General features: G+C 43.4%; 1 protein-coding gene across 1 annotated transcript in view; it reads right to left on the bottom strand.

Annotated features, from left to right (window-relative positions):
- The window catches only part of LOC139407474 (mucin-2-like), a 51,304-nt gene that overhangs the window by 3,351 nt on the left and 32,320 nt on the right, over positions 1-15,633 (bottom strand). Inside the window, exons 25-40 of the mRNA XM_071151270.1 lie at positions 15,188-15,316; positions 14,894-15,026; positions 8,591-8,808; positions 8,118-8,365; positions 7,537-7,720; positions 6,837-7,050; positions 5,762-5,937; positions 4,528-4,597; positions 4,245-4,345; positions 4,079-4,110; positions 3,633-3,810; positions 3,257-3,361; positions 2,884-2,924; positions 1,674-1,796; positions 1,201-1,305; positions 740-868 (exon numbers count right to left, since the gene is read on the bottom strand). Coding sequence (XP_071007371.1) covers positions 740-868; positions 1,201-1,305; positions 1,674-1,796; positions 2,884-2,924; positions 3,257-3,361; positions 3,633-3,810; positions 4,079-4,110; positions 4,245-4,345; positions 4,528-4,597; positions 5,762-5,937; positions 6,837-7,050; positions 7,537-7,720; positions 8,118-8,365; positions 8,591-8,808; positions 14,894-15,026; positions 15,188-15,316 — 2,186 coding nt within the window. The remainder of the gene's footprint in view (positions 1-739; positions 869-1,200; positions 1,306-1,673; positions 1,797-2,883; positions 2,925-3,256; positions 3,362-3,632; positions 3,811-4,078; positions 4,111-4,244; positions 4,346-4,527; positions 4,598-5,761; positions 5,938-6,836; positions 7,051-7,536; positions 7,721-8,117; positions 8,366-8,590; positions 8,809-14,893; positions 15,027-15,187; positions 15,317-15,633) is intronic.

The following is a 15,633-nucleotide window of genomic DNA, read 5'->3' as shown; positions in this document are numbered from 1 at the left end:
GTACTCACAGGTTGTTCTTTCTGTTCTCGTTATGTTGTGTCCTGTACTCACAGGCTGGCCTTTCTGTTCTTGTTATGTTGAGTACTGTACTCACAGGCTGGCCTTTCTGTTCTCGTTATGTTGTGTACTGTAATCACAGGCTGGCCTTTCTGTTCTTGTTATGTTGTGTACTGTACTCACAGGCTGGCCTTTCTGTTCTTGTTATGTTGTGTCCTGTACTCACAGGCTGGCCTTTCTGTTCTTGTTATGTTGTGTCCTGTACTCACAGGCTGGCCTTTCTGTTATTGTTATGTTGTGTCCTGTACTCACAGGCTGGCCTTTCTGTTCTCGTTATGTTGAGTACTGTACTCACAGGTTGTTCTTTCTGTTCTTGTTATGTTGTGTCCTGTACTCACAGGCTGGCCTTTCTGTTATTGTTATGTTGTGTCCTGTACTCACAGGCTGGCCTTTCTGTTCTCGTTATGTTGAGTACTGTACTCACAGGTTGTTCTTTCTGTTCTTGTTATGTTGTGTCCTGTACTCACAGGTTGTTCTTTCTGTTCTTGTTATGTTGAGTACTGTACTCACAGGCAGGCCTATCTGTTATTGTTATGTTGAGTACTGTACTCACAGGCTGGCCTTTCTGTTCTTGTTATGTTGAGTACTGTACTCACAGGCTGGCCTTTCTGTTATTGTTATGTTGTGTCCTGTACTCACAGGCTGGCCTTTCTGTTATTGTTATGTTGTGTCCTGTACTCACAGGCTGGCAGTTGGCCTGCTGGAAGGGTGGGCAATGGATGTTGGAGCTCTGGGTCAGATAACTATCACCGTTCTTCACACAGCTGTACTGCTGGCACTTGTCACCAGGAGCAGACCATGTATCTCCATGCTGGACACACACACACACACACACACACACACACACACACACACACACACACACACACACACACACACACATTTTACATTAAATGTTTGTCATTTAGCAGACGCTCTTATCCAAAATGTTTTTTACACTAGTGCATTTGTCTTCAGATCGCTAAGTGAGACAACAACATACACCACTCGTAGGGGGCAGGCACTCCTCTGTCCTCATATTATGGGGAAGCTTGTTCCACACAAACACACACAGCCGCACAATCAATATAGACATTTATCAGAGACTTACTTACTACTTCTTAGTTAATCTGTGACAGTTAAACTGACAGAAACGGTACCTACCTTCAACAACTGCATGGTCCCATTGATCTGGAGGACACAGTGGGTCTGAACACATTTACCACAGCAGTCATCTGAGGAGTAGTCTGGCTCCTGGTACTCATATCCCTGCAGGAGAAGAGGAACACATGAGTGACTTGCTGCAACACCTAAAAATAATGATGATGATGATGATAACGCACGTTATTAAAGTGTGAATACAACCGATTGCCTTGCCAGGAGACTCTATATAATAGAAGAACTACCCCTGCCTCACCACCAATTGAGAATGATTTTAAAAGCAAGGACTGGGCTTAATCTGTCGGCAGTTCTGAATCAGACAAGGTTTACTTACTTACTTAATCTGGGTCTAGGAAACCAGAAAATTTAAAGTATAAAAACTCGTTGACTGAATACATTTAAGCTACTCAATGGTATTTCAACTTTTGGTAAATATTTTAAATGTGAGCAGACACGGCAGCTGTACCAGTTGTTACCTTTTCACAATCTTCGTCACATTGCATGAATCCACAGTCAATTTGGTAATGACCAGACTTGGGGTCCACTTTGTTGGTGCAGGTGCACTCCTGGCACTCTGATCCCGGTACTTTAGAATTGGGCTAGAAGAACAAGTAACTCATTACACATTACTTCAGGGTACCCACTGTCTCTAACAGAGTGGAACCAGGATACCCACTGTCTCTGACAGAGGGGAACCAGGATACCCACTGTCTCTAACACAGGGGAACCAGGATACCCACTGTCTCTAACAGAGGGGAACCAGGATACCCACTGTCTCTAACACAGGGGAACCAGGATACCCACTGTCTCTAACACAGGGGAACCAGGATACCCACTGTCTCTGACAGAGGGGAACCAGGATACCCACTGTCTCTAACACAGGGGAACCAGGATACCCACTGTCTCAAACACAGGGGAACCAGGATACCCACTGTCTCTAACACAGGGGAACCAGGATACCCACTGTCTCTAACACAGGGGAACCAGGATACCCACTGTCTCTAACACAGGGGAACCAGGATACCCACTGTCTCTAATACAGGGGAACCAGGATACCCACTGTCTCTAACACAGGGGAACCAGGATACCCACTGTCTCTAACACAGGGGAACCAGGATACCCACTGTCTCTAACACAGGGGAACCAGGATACCCACTGTCTCTAACACAGAGGAACCAGGATACCCACTGTCTCTAACACAGGGGAACCAGGATACCCACTGTCTCTAACACATGGGAACCAGGATACCCACTGTCTCTAACACAGAGGAACCAGGATACCCACTGTCTCTAACACAGAGGAACCAGGATACCCACTGTCTCTAACACATGGGAACCAGGATACCCACTGTCTCTAACACAGAGGAACCAGGATACCCACTGTCTCTAACACAGGGGAACCAGGATACCCACTGTCTCTAACACAGAGGAACCAGGATACCCACTGTCTCTAACACAGAGGAACCAGGATACCCACTGTCTCTAACACAGGGGAACCAGGATACCCACTCTCTCAAACACAGGGGAACCAGGATACCCACTCTCTCTGACACTATTTGACATGAACCCATATAGCGTATGAGATTTACTGTACACATACTGCAATATATTAAAACAAGTAAAAACCAACAGTGTTTATTTATGTAATGAACATTTCAGATGTGAGAGCAGAATAGTTTGTCATTACCAGGTATTCAACGCCTTTGTGAAGACAAACTCTTTTAGGCTCTGAAAGAGACAAGAGACACAAACAACCAATTGAGAGAGAGACACAGATAACCAATTGAGAGAGAGACACAGATAACCAATTGAGAGAGAGACAAACAACCAATCCATGGGACTGTATTGTCTCAGCAATACAAACACAGGAATACTAGATAGTCTAGATATAATTAAAGAGACCATGCCACATGTAGATAGTCTAGATAGTCTAGATATAGTTAAAGAGACCATACCACATGTAGATAGTCTAGATAGTATAGATCTAGGTAAAGAGACCATACCACATGTAGATAGTGTAGATAGTCTAGATAGTATAGATCTAGGTAAAGAGACATTACCACATGTGTGCTCTGGACAGCATTTTCCCTCAGGGACTGAAACCACTGGCACGAACCCAATAGGACAGTTCATGTTGGTAGGTGGGCAAGTGCTGCTGTCACAACCTAGGAGGGGAAACAATAGCAGAGTATGGACATAATAATATGAGCTGATTCATGTCTTCACTATGTGTGTGTTTTCAACACGACTGAGCTGAGCCCAGCTGTACGGCACTGGCCTGGTTACACATCCACCCTAGATCCTGGACCCGTGCTGGAAAGCACAATGTGAAAAGAACATATCCAAGCCAGCACAGTACGGTTCAGGTCGGCACAATACTGTTGAAATAGATCTGAGTATAATATGTAGGGTAAAAAAGTGTTGTGAGATCCTTACGGCAGGCGAGGTTGGAGCAGCATGGATCGGATGGATCGGTTTGGTTGACATATACAAAGCCTGGTCCAGTGCATATCTCTATTGGTGGTTTGGAGCAGACCTTGGGTTTACAGTTCACAGTCTTGGTGGACTCCAAACAAACGCAATCCTGGCACTTGTACTCAAACCTCTCGTTGAACTGTGAAGAGATACAACAAGAAGTGAGTGTGGTTCTATTAATGGGTTTGGTCAAATGTAGTGCACTAAATAGGACATAGGGGGCTAAATATAGGGCATAAGGGGGCCATTTGGCATTCAGACAATGTGGATAATACTGTGTGGATGCTGTAAGTAGGTCCTCATATAAACCTCTGCATCATCCATGACAGAGCCAGTGGACTAGATAACAGTCTATATTAATTAGTCAAATAAATAACAATGAATCAAATCCAAAAGGCCTAACTTACCTCTCGTGGAACTCCTTCAGGGTCAATGCATCCTTCAAAAACACAAACACCACCATTTAGTAGAACATTCATAGACCTCAAACATCCTTGGAAAGGTTATGTCCTAACCATCTTCTCTGTGTCGTCAACATGAAATGGACCAATGGCAGTAACTGGGAACACTCACCACACTTATCAACACAGATCCCTGAGTCCTTGTTGAAGAGTTTCATCCCATCAGGACAGAAGCAGCCTTCTGTGGTGAAGTTCATCCTAGACTCGTCTGGACTGTAGAACACAACATTACAGTGACAACTCCTATATCCTATGTACAGCAACTCTATATTTAACTGTAGGTAGGTATTTTCTCTCTGTCTTATTTGACAGTCATAACGTTGTCTACCTCAGTTAACATAAAACATGAAAGCAAGGATGTTTTTGCGCTAGACAATCTTTAAATAGAAACCTACTTGTCATCACAGGTTGGCTGTTCTGCAGGACCGCAGGGCTTGTAGACTTTGTCAGCCGGACAGTCGCTGGCTGTTGAAGAAAGATACAACTCAGTCTATAGTGACACCCGAACCCCCTGTCTCAGTCTCCAGTATATCTACTGCAATAGTCTATGTGCCGGGGGGCTTGGTTCAGACTGTCCCATCTGGTATAATTCTCCTGTCATCTTTGGTGTCCTGTGTGACCTTAAGTATGCTAATAGTATAGTATTGTTCCTGGTCTGATCTACAACACACACTAAGTTGTGTTAGTATAGTATTGTTCCTGGTCTGATCTACAACACACACTAAGTTGTGTTAGTATAGTATTGTTCCTGGTCTGATCTACAACACATACTAAGTTGTGTTAGTATAGTATTGTTCCTGGTCTCATCTACAACACATACTAAGTTGTGTTAGTATAGTATTGTTCCTGGTCTCATCTACAACACACACTAAGTTGTGTTAGTATAGTATTGTTCCTGGTCTGATCTACAACACACACTAAGTTGTGTTAGTATAGTATTGTTCCTGGTCTGATCTACAACACACACTAAGTTGTGTTAGTATAGTATTGTTCCTGGTCTGATCTACAACACACACTAAGTTGTGTTAGTATAGTATTGCTCCTGGTCTCATCTACAACACACACTAAGTTGTGTTAGTATAGTATTGCTCCTGGTCTCATCTACAACACACACTAAGTTGTGTTAGTATAGTATTGTTCCTGGTCTGATCTACAACACACACTAAGTTGTGTTAGTATAGTATTGTTCCTGGTCTCATCTACAACACACACTAAGTTGTGTTAGTATAGTATTGTTCCTGGTCTCATCTACAACACACACTAAGTTGTGTTAGTATAGTATTGTTCCTGGTCTCATCTATAACACACACTAAGTTGTGTTAGTATAGTATTGCTCCTGGTCTCATCTACAACACACACTAAGTTGTGTTAGTATAGTATTGCTCCTGGTCTCATCTACAACACACACTAAGTTGTGTTAGTATAGTATTGCTCCTGGTCTGATCTACAACACACACTAAGTTGTGTTAGTATAGTATTGTTCCTGGTCTTCTACACAGTTCCTTGTTCCTGGTCTTCTACACAGTACTTCATATCTCTTCAATGGTGGACTTATTTATCTATCCTTATTAGGTGAGTCTTATTTAACCTGGTGAGTCAGGATGTTTTCAACGAGTACAGTAAGCCTACCACAGAGCTCGGTGTGGTTTCTCCAGTAGATGCATACTCCAAACTGGGCACAGGCAGCAGCGTATGTCTGCAGACTGGTGCACTCCACCGCTGGGTTGGACACGTGGCAGCTGTCATAGACACAGCCCTTGTAGAAGTTGTCAGGTGAGACAAATGGATGACAGGCTGCAAAAATGCTGTGGATTGAAAACCAGAGATGAAAGAATATGAGAAACAGACCTTCCAAATACACTGTAAGATTCATATTGGTTTCTGTCAGACACAGAACACACCTTTGTGTGTAGGTTAGGGGTATAGAGCTACATCATTGCATGTGAGAATTTAGTCTGTGATAAGTTAGATTGTTGATAGTTACAACAGGTTTTATAACTTTACTCAAACTCCTGACAGACTGTTTAATGGAGTAGCTGGCACTCCTGACAGACTGTTCAATGGAGTAGCTAGCCCCTCAGGACAGACTGTTCAATGGAGAATCTGGCCACTCCTGACAGACTGTTTAATGGAGTAGCTGGCCACTCCTGGCAGACTGTTCAATGGAGTAGCTGGCCACTCCTGACAGACTGTTTAATGGAATAGCTGGCCACTCCTGACAGACTGTTTAACGGAGTAGCTGGCCACTCCTGGCAGACTGTTCAATGGAGTAGCTGGCCACTCCTGACAGACTGTTTAATGGAGTAGCTGGCCACTCCTGACAGACTGTTCAACGGAGTAGCTGGCCACTCCTGGCAGACTGTTCAACGGAGTAGCTGGCCACTCCTGGCAGACTGTTCAATGGAGTAGCTGGCAATTTTCCCACATAGCATTTGTGTAATTTAAATCACCCTAAGCATTACATTTTATTAGAGAACTTGTACAGTGCCTTTACGAAGGTGGACCTGTCCTTCAGGAGATCACAGTGCCTTTAGGGAGGTGGACCTGTCCTTCAGGAGATCACAGTGCCTTTAGGGAGGTGGACCTGTCCTTCAGGAGATCACAGTGCCTTTATGTAGGTTTACCTGTCCTTCAGGAGATCACAGTGCCTTTAGGGAGGTGGACCTGTCCTTCAGGAGATCACAATGCCTTTAGGGAGGTTTACCTGTCTTTCAGGAGATCACAGACAGAGGAGTCTGGCTTGCATGGCTTCTGTGTGGGTTCAGGGAGAGGAGAGTTGGTGGGGATTCCAGGTGGCACATGGCATTCAGGTTGGTAGAGGTCCTTGGCTGGCCAGTAGTCTGCCATCACAGCACAGTTCTCCACCAGCTGTCCTCCAGGCAACATGCAGTCATCAGCCTTGTTGTTGCTACATGTTCCTGGAAGAGATGCATACAGTTCAGGTTCAAGTCGTTTATTTTGCCATTTGCAGCTATTAAAAGTAATACATACATTGGACATCTTTGTTGGAGCTCTCTCACATTTAGTACAGCACATACAGTAACAATATCAGACACAGACATCAGACAGGAAAGCCCAAACCATTGTTTGCTAGCCTGGTCCCTGATCAGTTTGTGCTGTCTTGCCAAACCCTATGGTTCGATATCTGACAACAACCCATAGGGTTTTGGTAAAAAGAACCCAAACAGATCTGGGACCAGGCTAGTTGTTCACCTCCAACCTTGGATAAATGATTTCCATCAATTCAAAGACTTCTCCATTATGCTTTCTCACACCATACTCAGAATACCAAGTGACTGCTCTCTGTTTAAGTTCAGTGATTCACAATAATTTCTCAGCTCGTATGTTTAAATGCCCAAGATACATAGTTTGAGGACAACAAATGAATGAAACTAAGTCCTTACCACAATGACCCTGTGTATTGTTGCCAAAGTGTTGCCAAGGAAGGTTGACGCTGAAGCCAGTGACTCCAAAGGTAACTACCACCTGGAGGTGTGCTATCTCCAAGACCATGTTGAGACCAGAGTTCATCACCTTCACACCGTGCCGCGTGAAGGGTAGTCTCAGGGAAACTCCATCAATAAGAGCCTGAAAGACAGATGGCAGGGAGAGAGGGATGAAAGACAGATGGACGAAAGGGGGGGATAGAAAAGGATAGGAAAAAGGGATGGAAGAGAGAGAGATCAATCTTCAGGATCTCTTAAAGAAAATGGAAGGTGACCGCAATACTTACAAATATCATGACATTACAGGTTGAATTAAGTTGATGGAGAACATCAAATTCATATGTTGTATCAATGAAAGCTACGGATGTTGAGAACTAATGCACAATTCAGTACAGAGAATGAAATAATGGAAGAGAATTGTCTTTCATTTTCACATAAATAATTTCTCAGTCCTTTAGGCCCCAAATCCACCCATTCAACATATGTATGGCCTGAATTGCGTATATTGATTTCTGAGCCAGTTTATCCACTTAAGTTACCTCCAACTGAGCAGCTCCAATGAGGTTGTGATTCTTCAGTGTTATAACTGTTGAGCGGTAGGACACGATGATGGATCGAGGACAAGACACGTCCTCGGTGGGATCACAGTTGACATTGTCGATGTAGATCTTGAAGTGGTGACGCGGCAACATCTCCTCCATCAGCACATAGGTACAGTTCCCTTGGAAGCTGTAGAAGAGCCCGTCGAAGGTGATGTAATGGGGGTCTCCCCAACCCTCACAGACGCCTGTCATGAAAATAAACACGGTTATAAAGCAGACAGACATTACGATCCTCTGTCAAATGATTTTTTTTTTAAATGTATGAAGTAATATTTATATTGAGTATTTATATTGAGTATTATTCCAAACGTTAGTGATAAGGACGTGTATGTTATTAGTTACAGAAACTGGACATGGCCATCTACCTTCCTGACCAGGTCAGAGGAGAAGAAGAAGCTTTCACAACTCACAGTCACACACAAATCGTTGGCAGCAGTAGAACTCATCCCATTGTAGCACTGGTTTCTTGCCATTGGTACATGTGATTGGCTCAGGCTTTGGGCATTCATACGGAATTATCTCAATGGTGTTGTTTTCAATGCATCTGGCCAAAGTGCAGTTGCAGAGCCAGAAAGTTTCATTTTGCTGATATTTTAGAGAGAAAAGAAAATTGCACGTCATCAGAGAGCTTTCACAATTCACACAGGAATCAATTAATAAGTCTCTGAAATGACTTTTCGACCTCGTTGACATCAAATGTTGGCCATGTGTTATCGACGTTAAGGGAGCCCAGTTGATTATGTGATGGTTATATTGAGGTACTTACCACTTTGTCCCACTCAGGACAAGTGATTGGTGGAGGGGTTGGTGACCCAGTTGTGGTTGGTATTGAACTGACTTGATGTTCTGGTGTTATTGGAGGACCAGTGACAACCGATTCATGGGTTGTTGGTGATGTGGTTGTCATTGGAGTTGTGGCTTCTGTTGTAGTTGGTGGTTTAGGTGTTGTTGTAGGAGCTTTAGTGGTTGTGGTGTCTATGACAGGGGTGGTTGTGGTTGGTTTTTCAGTTGTCCTGGGGGTTGTGGTTGATTCTTCTGTTGTCGTTGGGGTTGTGGTTGGTTCTTCTGTTGTCGTTGGGGTTGTGGTTGGTTTTTCAGTTGTCCTGGGGGTTGTGGTTAATTCTTCTGTTGTCGTTGGGGTTGTGGTTAGAGTTATGGCTTCCGTTGTAGTTGGTGGTTTAGGTGTGGTTGTTGTTGGTGGTAATGGTGTGGTAGTTGGTGGTGTTGTTGTTGTTGTTGGTGGTGGTGTGGTTGTTGGTGGTGTTGTTGTTGTTGGTGGTGGTGGTGTGGTTGATGTTGTAGTTGGTGTTGTTGTTGCTGTGGTAGTTGTTGGTGGTAATGGTGTTGTTGTTGTTGTTGGTGGATGTGGTATTGGTGTTGTTGTTGTTGGTGGTACTGGTGTTGTTGTTGTTGGTGTGGTTGTTGTTGTTGGTGGTACTGTTGTTGTTGTTTTTGGTGGTTGTGGTATTGGTGTTGTTGTTGGTGGTGGTACTGGTGTTGTTGTTGGTGTGGTTGTTGTTGTTGGTGGTACTGGTGTTGTTGTTGTTGGTGGTTGTGGTATTGTTGTTGTTGTTGTTGGTGGTACTGGTGTTGTTGTTGGTGTGGTTGTTGTTGTTGGTGGTACTGGTGTTGTTGTTGGTGTGGTTGTTGTTGTTGGTGGTACTGGTGTTGTTGTTGTTGGTGGATGTGGTATTGGTGTTGTTGTTGTTGGTGGTACTGGTGTTGTTGTTGTTGGTGGTTGTGGTATTGGTGTTGTTGTTGGTGGTGGTACTGGTGTTGTTGTTGGTGTGGTTGTTGTTGTTGGTGGTACTGGTGTTGTTGTTGTTGGTGGATGTGGTATTGGTGTTGTTGTTGTTGTTGGTACTGGTGTTGTTGTTGTTGGTGTGGTTGTTGTTGTTGGTGGTACTGGTGTTGTTGTTGTTGGTGGATGTGGTATTGGTGTTGTTGTTGTTGGTGGTACTGGTGTTGTTGTTGTTGGTGTGGTTGTTGTTGTTGGCGGTACTGGTGTTGTTGTTGTTGGTGGTTGTGGTATTGGTGTTGTTGTTGTTGGTGGTACTGGTGTTGTTGTTGTTGTTGGTGGTACTGGTGTTGTTGGTGTGGTTGTTGTTGTTGGTGGTACTGGTGTTGTTGTTGTTGGTGGTATTGGTGTTGTTGATGGTGTTGGTGGTATTTGTGTTGTTGTTGTTGGTGGTACTGGTGCTGTTGTTGTTGGTGGTTGTGGTATTGGTGTTGTTGTTGGTGGTGGTACTGGTGTTGTTGTTGGTGTGGTTGTTGTTGTTGGTGGTACTGGTGTTGTTGTTGTTGGTGGATGTGGTATTGGTGTTGTTGTTGTTGTTGGTACTGGTGTTGTTGTTGTTGGTGTGGTTGTTGTTGTTGGTGGTACTGGTGTTGTTGTTGTTGGTGGATGTGGTATTGGTGTTGTTGTTGTTGGTGGTGCTGTTGTTGTTGGTGGTGGTATTGGTGTGGTTGTTGGTGGTGGTATTGGTGTTGTTGTTGTTGGTGGTATTGGTGTTGTTGTTGTTGGTGGTATTGGTGTGGTTGTTGGTGGTGGTATTGGTGTTGTTGTTGTTGGTGGTATTGGTGTTGTTGTTGTTGGTGGTATTGGTGTTGTTGATGGTGTTGGTGGTATTTGTGTTGTTGTTGTTGGTGGTACTGGTGTTGTTGTTGTTGGTGGTTGTGGTATTGGTGTTGTTGTTGGTGGTGGTACTGGTGTTGTTGTTGGTGTGGTTGTTGTTGTTGGTGGTACTGGTGTTGTTGTTGTTGGTGGATGTGGTATTGGTGTTGTTGTTGTTGGTACTGGTGTTGTTGTTGTTGGTGTGGTTGTTGTTGTTGGTGGTACTGGTGTTGTTGTTGGTGGTGGATGTGGTATTGGTGTTGTTGTTGTTGGTGGTACTGGTGTTGTTGTTGTTGGTGTGGTTGTTGTTGTTGGTGGTACTGGTGTTGTTGTTGTTGGTGGTTGTGGTATTGGTGTTGTTTTTGTTGGTGGTACTGGTGTTGTTGTTGTTGTTGGTGGTACTGGTGTTGTTGGTGTGGTTGTTGTTGTTGGTGGCACTGGTGTTGTTGTTGTTGGTGGATGTGGTATTGGTGTTGTTGTTGTTGGTGGTATTGGTGTTGTTGTTGGTGGTATTGGTGTGGTTGTTTTTGGTGGTATTGGTGTGGTTGTTGTTGTTGCTGTTGTTGTTGGTGTTGTTGTTGATGGTGTTGGTGGTGTTGTTGTTGTTGGTGGTGCTGTTGTTGTTGGTGGTGGTATTGGTGTGGTTGTTGTTGGTGGTATTGGTGTTGTTGTTGTTGGTGGTATTGGTGTTGTTGTTGTTGGTGGTATTGGTGTTGTTGTTGTTGGTGGTATTGGTGTTGTTGATGGTGTTGGTGGTATTTGTGTTGTTGTTGTTGGTGGAATTGGTGTGGTTGTTGGTGGTGTTGTTGTTGGTGGTGTTGTTGTTGTTGGTATTGGTGTTGTTGATGGTGTTGGTGGTATTGGTGTTGTTGTTGTTGGTGGAATGGGAGTTGTAGTTGTTGGTGTTGTTGGTGTGGTTGTTGGTGGCATTGGTGTTGTTGTTGTTGTTGGTATTACTTTTGTTGTTGTTGGTGGAATTGGAGTTGTTGTTGTTGGTGTGGTTGTTGGTGGTATTGGTGTTGTTGTTGTTGTTGGTATTAGTTTTGTTGTTGTTGGTGGTGTTGTTGTTGTCGTTGTTGGTATTGGTGTTGTTGTTGTTGTTGGTATTGCTGTTGTTGTTGTTGATTGTATTGGTGTGGTTGTTGTTGGTGGTTTTGGTGTGGTAGTTGTTGGTGGTGAAGGTGCTGTTGTTGTTGTTGTTGATGTTAGTGTTGTTGTTGGTTTTGGTGATGTTGTTGATAAACATTCAACGCAACAGAGGACTCTAATCTTATAGTTAAAGCACTTAAATGGTCTCTGAGTTTGTTTATTTTCTTCACATATTAACCCGAAGTCAACATCGCACTCCACAACTTGGCCTGTCGAAGCTACATAGTCCTCTAAGCTTGTATTTGGATAGTCTGTAGCTACACATTCAATATCCTGTGGATCTTTACACACTTCTTTTCCACTCTGCGTGATATTCCAATACGTTTCCCAGTCACTCTTGTCTTTATCATCATCTTCATCATACCATTCTGACCACTCACAGGTAGGAATACAAGGAGTAGTTGTTGGCTCTGGTGTCTGGGGGGTAGTTGTTGGTGGTATTGGTGTGGTTGTTGTTGGTGGAATTGGTGTGGTTGTTGGTGTTTGTGTGGTTGTTGTTGGTGGTATTGATGTTGTTGTTGTTGGTATTGGTGTGGTTGTTGTTGTTGGTATTGGTGTAGTTGTTGTTGGTGGTATTGGTGTGGTTGTTGTTGGTGGTGTTGTTGTTGGTGTTGTTGTTGTTGGTGTTGTTGTTGGTGGTTTTGGTGTTGTTGTTGTTGGTATTGGTGTTGTTGATGGTGTTGGTGGTATTGGTGTTGTTGTTGTTGGTGGTATTGGTGTGGTTGTTGTTGTTGGTGTTGTTGTTGGTGGTATTGGTGTTGTTATTGGTATTGGTGTTGTTGATGGTGTTGGTGGTATTGGTGTTGTTGTTGTTGGTGGTATTGGTGTGGTTGTTGTTGTTGGTGTTGTTGTTGTTGTTGTTGATGGTGTTGGTGGTGTTGTTGGTGATGTTGATGGTGTTGGTGTTGTTGTTGTTGTTGGTGGTGGTGTTGTTGATGTCGATATTGGTGTTGTTGTTGGTGGTATTGGTGTTGTTGTTGTTGTTGTTGGTGGTATTGGTGTTGTTGTTGTTGGTGGTGTTGTTGTTGGTGTTGTTGTTGGTGGTATTGGTGTTGTTGTTGTTGTTGGTATTGGTGTTGTTGATGGTGTTGGTGGTATTGGTGTGGTTGTTGTTGGTGGTATTGGTGTTGTTGTTGGTGGTGGTATTGGTGTGGTTGTTGTTGGTGGTATTGGTGTGGTTGTTGTTGGTGGTGTTGTTGTTGGTGTTGTTGTTGGTGGTATTGGTGTTGTTGTTGTTGTTGGTATTGGTGTTGTTGATGGTGTTGGTGGTATTGGTGTTGTTGTTGTTGTTGGTACTGGTGTGGTTGTTATTGTTGGTGTTGTTGTTGTTGTTGATGGTGTTGGTGGTGTTGTTGTTGTTGTTGATGGTGTTGGTGGTGTTGTTGTTGTTGATGATGTTGTTGTTGTTGATGGTGTTGGTGGTGTGGTTGTTATTGTTGGTGTTGTTGATGTTGCTATTGGTGTTGTTGTTGGTGGTATTGGTGTTGTTGTTGTTGGTGGTATTGGTGTTGTTGATGGTGTTGGTGGTATTGGTGTTGTTGTTGTTGGTGGAATTGGTGTGGTTGTTGTTGGTGGTATTGGTGTGGTTGTTGGTGTTGTTGTTGTTGTTGTTGGTGTTGTTGTTGTTGGTATTGGTGTTGTTGATGTTGATGGTGTTGGTGGAGCTGTTGTTGTTGTTGTTGTTGGTGGTGTTGTTGTTGGTGGTATTGGTGTTGTTGTTGTTGGTGGAATTGGTGTGGTTGTTGGTGTTGTTGATGTTGTTGTTGGTGTTGTTGTTGGTGGTGGAATTGGTGTTGTTGATGGTGTTGGTGGTATTGGTGTTGTTGTTGTTGGTGGAATTGGAGTTGTTGTTGGTGGTGTTGTTGTTGGTGGTGTTGTTGTTGTCGTTGTTGGTATTGGTGTTGTTGTTGTTGGTATTGCTGTTGTTGTTGTTGGTTGTATTGGTGTGGTTGTTGTTGGTGGCGTTGGTGTGGTAGTTGTTGGTGGTGACGGTGCTGTTGTTGTTGTTGTTGATGTTAGTGTTGTTGTTGGTTTTGGTGATGTTGTTGATAAACATTCAACGCAACAGAGGACTCTAATCTTATAGTTAAAGCACTTAAATGGTCTCTGAGTTTGTTTATTTTCTTCACATATTAACCCGAAGTCAACATCGCACTCCACAACTTGGCCTGTCGAAGCTACATAGTCCTCTAAGCTTGTATTTGGATAGTCTGTAGCTACACATTCAATATCTTGTGGATTTTTACACACTTCTTTTCCACTCTGCGTGATATTCCAATACGTTTCCCAGTCACTCTTATCTTTATCATCATCTTCATCATACCATTCTGACCACTCACAGGTAGGAATACAAGGAGTAGTTGTTGGCTCTGGTGTCTGGGGGGTAGTTGTTGGTGGTATTGGTGTGGTTGTTGTTGGTGGAATTGGTGTGGTTGTTGGTGTTTGTGGTATTGATGTGGTTGTTGTTGTTGTTGTTGGTGTTGTTGTTGTTGGTATTGTTGTGGTTGTTGTTGTTGTTGGTATTGGTGTTGTTGTTGTTGTTGGTATTGGTGTGGTTGTTGTTGGTGTTGTTGTTGTTGTTGTTGGTATTGGTGTTGTTGTTGTTGTTGGTATTGGTGTGGTTGTTGTTGTTGGTGGTGTTGTTGTTGGTGGTATTGTTGTTGTTGTTGGTATTGTTGTGGTTGTTGTTGGTGGTAATGGTGTTGTTGTTGTTGGTGTATGTGTTGTTGTTGTTGGTGGTATTGGAGATGTTGTTGTTGGTATTGGTGTTGTTGTTGTTGGTGGTATTGGTGTGGTTGTTGTTGGCTTTGGTGTGGTTGTTGTTGTTGGTGGCATTGGTGTTGTTGTTGTTGGTGGTGGTGTGGTTGTTGGTGGTGTTTGTGTTGTTGTTGGTGGCATTGGTGTTGTTGTTGGAGGTTCTGTTGTCAATGTGGTAGTTGTTGGTGTCCACGGTGTTGTTGGTGGTGTTGGTGTGGTTGTCTGGGGGGTTGTTGTTGATGGGCCTGTTGTTGGGCATTCCTCAACACACTCCCCGGTCTCTTCATCAAATATTGGCCTATCTGGAGGGCATTGTGGGTAACAACCTAAAAAGAAGACATTGTGATTTAGTTGTTTTGATTGAGTTATTACAAATAATGAAGTTGAGGTTAAGAAAAACAAATTGATATTTTGCAAAGAAGGGCATGTGCATATGGAACTAACATGCAGGCTGATGCCAATCAAATCAAATAGCATGCTGCCTCACCTTCCAGATTGGGAAGAGGGTTGTCACAGGTCCCATTTAGATTCAGACAGGTCTTGAAGCAAGGTGTGTGGCAAGGGCTGTAATGCCATTCACATTCACCTGGATCGTTGTAGTAGTCACAGAACACAGCTACAAAAGGGAAGACGTACAGGGTCATACACTGAATACACATTGCCCTCAGCAAATGGCACCCTATTCCATATGAAGTGCATTACTTTTTATCAGAACCCTATGTACCCTGGTCAAAATCATCCACTGTAATGTTACACATTAAGATATCTATTTAAACCAACCAGCTAAAATATACTTTAGATCCACATCCTCACATTGTCACCATGTTTGGGTTCTTTCAACAGCATATTCATTTACTTAGCATTGTAAATTCTAATCAGTCAAATTACACCAGACATGCCAAATCATTTCAATGCCAAGCCTGACAGTCAAAC

Source organism: Oncorhynchus clarkii, chromosome 4 (assembly GCF_045791955.1).
Source record: "Oncorhynchus clarkii lewisi isolate Uvic-CL-2024 chromosome 4, UVic_Ocla_1.0, whole genome shotgun sequence".
Taxonomy (NCBI): Eukaryota; Metazoa; Chordata; class Actinopteri; order Salmoniformes; family Salmonidae; genus Oncorhynchus; species Oncorhynchus clarkii.
The sequence above is the reverse complement of the archived record's forward strand: the minus strand, read 5'-3'. Positions and strand labels throughout refer to the sequence as shown.